At 52.3% G+C, this 6,000-nt stretch overlaps 1 protein-coding gene across 6 annotated transcripts in view; it reads right to left on the reverse strand.

Moving 5' to 3' along the window:
• The window catches only part of Dop1b (DOP1 leucine zipper like protein B), an 89,537-nt gene that overhangs the window by 66,002 nt on the left and 17,535 nt on the right, over positions 1–6,000 (reverse strand). For all 6 annotated transcript variants that reach the window (XR_003485329.1, XM_027415635.2, XM_027415634.2 and 3 more), the window contains exons 3-4: positions 3,405–3,586; positions 2,581–2,751 (exon numbers count right to left, since the gene is read on the reverse strand). Coding sequence is in view for 5 of the 6 variants with exons in the window: in XM_027415635.2 (XP_027271436.1) it covers positions 2,581–2,751; positions 3,405–3,586 (353 nt within the window). In the remaining variant the exon portion in view is untranslated. The remainder of the gene's footprint in view (positions 1–2,580; positions 2,752–3,404; positions 3,587–6,000) is intronic.

A 6,000-nucleotide genomic window follows, 5' to 3' on the forward strand; every position in this document is an offset into this window, starting at 1 on the left:
GCACTGGACGCCTCTGCCAGCTACACACCAGTAGCCAACTGGCTCCTAATCTCCCACCAGAAAGTTCCAGCTCCCTCAAGCAGAACAGTATCACCCTGACTATGCTGTTGTTGAGACAGAGTTTCACTGTGTCATTGGGGCTATCTTCAAACTCAGGGTAATCCTCCTGCCTTTGACTCCTGAATAATAAATAGGGTTATATGTGTACCCAAGCACCTCTGATTTAAATGGTCATTTCTAGTTAAGTCATGTCTCCTTTTCTTTTCCTTCTTTTTTCCTTTCCTGTGGACTTCTTAGGCCTGGAAGTTGCTGTGTATCCTGGCTGGTCTGCCTCAGCCCCTGCAGGCTGGGATCACAGGTGTGGGTCACTACACCTGGCCCCTCACATCCACCAAGGCTCTCCCCTCCCTCTTGTCCTAGAAAGGAGACTGGTGAGTATTTGCCCTTTTAATCTTGTTTTCTTGGTGCAGCAAAGCACAGGCGTGTGGTCTTGGGGCCTTCAAAGGGCTCTGGGGCAGGAATAGGTGATACACTGGCCTCCAAGGGTCAGAAAGCCAGGAAGGTGACACTGTCACACACCAGCCAAGAGTCCCATTTGTTTGTGTTCACTGAGAAGTGCAAACAGGGAAAAGTTTCCGTCCACATAAAGCAGTGAGCTACTTCATCCTCACACCTGGGTCTAGCCTAGCCCTTCGCAACATGGACACTGTGACCGTGGTCCTGCCTCTTCCTGTCTGTGCTGGGAATTAATGTGCTGTTTTAATCTTTCTCAGATTAAAACAAACAGCAAAGAACCATCTTATACAGCCAGCTCACTGTGCCTGTCACACACACTCGGGGACTACACAAAGGCAGCACCTCCCTTGGGAAACTGGTTACCACTTCTGAGCGTGGCAGACACTGGCTTGGCTTCCAGTGACAGCTAAATCTATTCTGATTCATGCAGCTAACTAACTCTTGGTTCAATGTCAAGAAATCACAATGTTGAGGAAAAATATCAATATTAAACAACACTATCAACTGTTCAAACAAACTCTCATTAATCACCCAAAAGAGCAAACAAAACTCCAACTTTTAACATGTTTCTAGTGTGAGTGACACAGATTCGAAGGACCTTTGGGGAATTAAGTAATGTGTTAACCTGTTAGAGAAAATGTACACATATTAGCACACACGGACACTCAGGGGCACAGACACACACAGTCCTGTTATCAGAACACGAATGACCAGAACTTGCAGCAAGTCTGGTAATGGCCCCCTGCTACCTCCTGTGTCACCATGACTGCCGAGTCCACAAACTCCCACGCCTCACCACGTGTGCTAGCCACCATGCTTGGCAACAAGATAGAGTCCTCCTCCATAGCAGTGACTACAATGGTGGGCGCCAATGGGGAAACCAGGGCTGAGCAAAGTGAAAGCCTCAAGCAGGCCACGCACAAACCTCTGGTTAGGTTAGGTTTGCCCAATCCAAGTACAGACGCAAATGAAATGCAGCCCGGGTCACTGTCACTGGCTCCCACACTCTAAACTACTCTGTTCCCTGGTGTTCTGGAGCAGAAGCCAGAGGCGCCAGCATATGGGAGTGTGTACAGGCAAATCAGCATTCACCTCAGACGGCCAGAACATAAGCCCTATCACCAGTGGCCAATCACTGCAACCTCTCTCACAATAGTCAACATTCCTTATAGTGACAGCAATTCCTTACAATGCTTGAGAAAGAAAATAATTTAGAGAGCACTTTGTGCGTATGCAATAGTTTATGTGGCCACAAACTTTCTCCTGCTTCTGGGCTGTCACTGAAACTCTGTGACAAACTCAAGAGCTTTAAGCACTTCTTTGGGTCTTGCTGAGAGCTGTGAAGAGATCCTGCTCTGGCCCAGTGTGACAGCACATCCATCCCTATCATCCTAGCCCTTGCGAGGCAGACACTGAGGCAGGAGGATGGCAGTTAGATGCCAGCTGGGGCTCTATCATGTGGGAAGACCTCTTTGTCAGGAAAAAGAAGAAGAAGAAGGGGGGGAGGGGGGTCCTGCTTGGCACACTACTCATCTCTCTAAGTCCTGCCTGCTGAAGAACCCAGCTTCACCTTTTCATTTAGAAGCTGAAAGGGCACTGGTTCTGGACTCCACTCTCAGCTTTGTTCCTCCCAGTGGTGGCTCTGAGAGCCCTGCCCATCTTCCTCCCTCACCTGGGGCCAATCAGGAGACGCTTCCTCCACTAGAGGCGGCGGGAATGTGCATCTGTGTGTGCCTTCCCTCTACAGCTGTGACAACGTGGACAACTCCCTAACGGGACAGGACGTAACGGGTGCCCTGCACAGGAGCTTCCCTTCCCAACCAGGACTCTTCTCAAGGTCAGGGTCTGGTATAATCTCTCTATTCCTTGACTCCCCTGCTGGTGAAGTACCACGGTGAGGTTCTTGGGAGAGTGGGGGAGCCTGTCAAGTGGGGGGAGCAGAGAAATGCGCTCTAACCCTGCTTTCTCTACACCTCGAGGCCCCATCACGTGTGTGTTGGCGGTGGAAGTGGAAGACCCTGACCCGCACAGCTAAGCCAGGGCCCGGACCTGGTGTCCACCAACCTGTCGTAGATCTCAGAGCCCTCCTCCAGGCCCGGCAGCAGGCCCACCAGGAAGGCCTGGAGGCTGGGCAGGAGCAGCTTCTGCAGTGGGAGGAAGTACCTCTCATACAGGCCAAGCAGCACGGGCCGCACCGACATGGCGGCATAGGCCAGGAGGGGAAACAGGCCGCAGCTTTGAGAGACAAGAAGGACAGGTGAGCACAGTCAGACACCTTGTCACAGATCCCAGGGGTCAGCAAGCAGAGGGGAGGGGAGGGGAGGCTTGGGGGTTGCTTTTCTTTACTTTCAGGTACTGGGGGTGAAACCCAGGGCCTTGCCCAGGCAAAGAGGGAACTAAAGACCAAGCAGAGTCACTTAACTGGTGACAGATGCATGTTTGACGTGAGATGGTCACATGACACCAGTAAGTCAAAAAGCAGGCAACCAAGCTGCATGCACACTCGGGTGCTCCTTCCGCATAGCACGTGAGCCTGGAGGCAGGACTTTGTGATGGAGACCCAGCTCCTGCTCAGGGCTAGGTCACTAGTTGCTATGTGCTTTTCTCCCCTATGCATATTTTGCTTGCTATTTTCCTTTAAAATTTTGTTGTTGTTGTTAAGGTAGAGCTAAGGGTGACCTTAACTTCCACTCTTCCCACCTTCACCCCCAAGTGCTGTAATGACAAGCATGGGTCACTACGAGGATCACGCCCAGGGCCTTGTGCATGCTGGGCAAGCACTCTACCAACTGAGTGACAACCCCAACCCCTTGCTTGTCATTTCCCAATAGTGAACTGAAATACCGCTTGCCCTGGTGATGACAGACTAGGGCGAGAAACTGCTGTACCTGTACAGGAACAAGTCTTTGGCCAGCCATTTGGTCCCCACAATCTTAAAGATGATCTCGTAGGTCTCTAGGGCCTTTAGGTGCACACCACTGGGCAGGGCAGGATGCAAACACTGAGCTAGCCTCTTGCTGATAAGGAGCCTTCGTGGCAGCAGAGAATACTTCAGGTTGCTCTGGAGAGCCTGTGAGACAGACAAGAAAAGGCAAGTGAGAGGGCAGCTGTGCCCTTTACAGAGAGAAGCAATCTGTGGAGGCCAGGGCAGGAGGTGGGGCTACAAGACACACAGAGAGAGGTCAGACGGACTGCGTGCGGAGCTCCATGGAGACTCATCACAAGCCAGGCTCTCTGGGGCCCTGAGGGGCTGGAAAGGCCCTGACGTTGCTGGAAGGGAGGCAGACAGCTTCTTGGTGACAAGGTGGCACCCACAGATGGACGAGGGCTAAGTGCAACTCTTCCCCAAGAGGCCAGCAGTCCCACAGAAATGAAGGACACTGGACTGTAACCAGCATAGACAGCCCTGTGTCCCTCAGAGGAGCCTGCTGTGTGCACAGAAGCCCTGGCTGTGCTCAGGGAGAAGGGGCCTGGTTCCTCCCGTCATTCTTCAGTTACCTAGACATGCAGTTTTGGGTGGAGCTCATATGTAGGGGAAGGGCAATTTCTGGCATCTCTACCAATTAAGGGTTGCGCTGAGAACACCCAAATTCCATAGGAAATGTAACCGCAGACGTGGAGCAACAGTATCCCCAGGCAGGCAGACACAGAACCCGTGAGAGCACCGGAATTCCGTAGCAAAAACACATTGCAACATTGTACCTTTATCCTCCGAGCCCTCTCGCCAGCCCTCCACCTTATTTCCTGAGACAGGATCTCTCACTGAACCTGGAGCTTGCTACCTCACTAGGCTGGGCTGGCGGGATCTCTCACTGAACCCGGAGCTTGCTAACCCACCAGGCTGGGCTGGCCAGCAAGCCCCTGTCGCCCATGTCCACCTTCCTGGCATAAGCATTACACCTGTGCACTGCACTGTTCACCCGGCTTTTTTGCATGGGTTCCGGGAGGCTGACCCCAGGCCCTCATGCTAGTATTGCAGGCCCCTTACCAACAGAGTCACCTCTGGCCTGTTACCTCACTTCCTAACACCAGCTCCACACGTCACGGCACAGAGCAGTCATTGTTTCCTGCCTACGCTTTTGCAGCTCCTCACCTGCACACTCCTCCCCACCTGTGATAGCTCACACCCCTTCCCAGGGAGGCAGCAGAGTCCCCCGACAGGCAGGGCACATCCTGCCTGCCTGAAACTCTGGGCAAGTGCTTTCTTATCCACCTGTGCAGGCCCCAGCTTCCCTGAGGTGCTTGACAGCCTGACACTGGCCCTGGGCCATGTGCCCTAGGGGCCATGACAGCTTTCTGCTTATCAACAAAGATACTGCTTCTGCCTCTAAAACAACTTGGGTTAAGTTGTTAAGTAAAGGTAAGAGAAGGAGAGCCTTTTTATCAGAAAGTCTGTGGTCTACATGACCTCTCAAATTTAATACAACTGCGTCTTTAAGGCAAGTTAGATCAACTAGAGGTGATCACAAGTGCCATTTGTTTGTTTTGTTTTTTCGAGATGGGGTTTCAGCCGTGTACCCTGGCTGTCCTGAAACTCACTCTGTAGAGTATAAGTAAGTATCTTGAAGGGCTGGGGCTGAGGTTCATTTGGTACAGTTTGCCTAGCATTCATAAAGCCCCAGGTTCAATGCCCAGTGATGTGTAAACCAGGCATGGTAACACATGCCTGTGACCCACACACTCAGGAGGCAACACGGGATGATAAGAAGATCAAGACAATCCTAGACTCCACAGAGTTCAGGGCCAGCTCAAGGCCAGCCTAGGATATATGAGATGCTGGCTCAGGTGTGTGTGTGTGGGGGGGGCGCATCTTAGTACATTACTTAGGAAGGGTCTAATAGTCTAAAACCAAGAGAGGTCCAGTAACACAAACTGTGTGCTGATGGAAAGATGAAAAAGAACCGAGGAGCCTACTCAAATCACAAGCTGGAGTAGAGGGGGACACAGGCAGACAAGGCCACTCAAATCACAAGCTGGAGTTGAGGGGGGGACACAGGCAGACAAGGCCACTCAAATCACAAGCTGGAGTAGAGGGGAGGACACAGGCAGACAAGGCCACTCAAATCACAAGCTGGAGTAGAGGGGGGGACACAGGCAGACAAGGCCACTCAAATCACAAGCTGGAGTAGAGGGGGGGACACAGGCAGACAAGGCCACTCAAATCACAAGCTGGAGTAGAGGGGAGGACACAGGCAGACAAGGCCACTCAAATCACAAGCTGGAGTAGAGGAGGAGGACACAGGCAGACAAGGCCACTCAAATCACAAGCTGGAGTAGAGGAGGAGGACACAGGCAGACAAGGCCACTCAAATCACAAGCTGGAGTAGAGGGGGGACACAGGCAGACAAGGCCACTCAAATCACAAGCTGGAGTAGAGGAGGGGACACAGGCAGACAAGGCCACTCAAATCACAAGCTGGAGTAGAGGGGGGGACACAGGCAGACAAGGCCACTCAAATCACAAGCTGGAGTAGAGGGGGGGACA

Source organism: Cricetulus griseus, chromosome 4 (assembly GCF_003668045.3).
Source record: "Cricetulus griseus strain 17A/GY chromosome 4, alternate assembly CriGri-PICRH-1.0, whole genome shotgun sequence".
NCBI classification, from domain to species: Eukaryota; Metazoa; Chordata; class Mammalia; order Rodentia; family Cricetidae; genus Cricetulus; species Cricetulus griseus.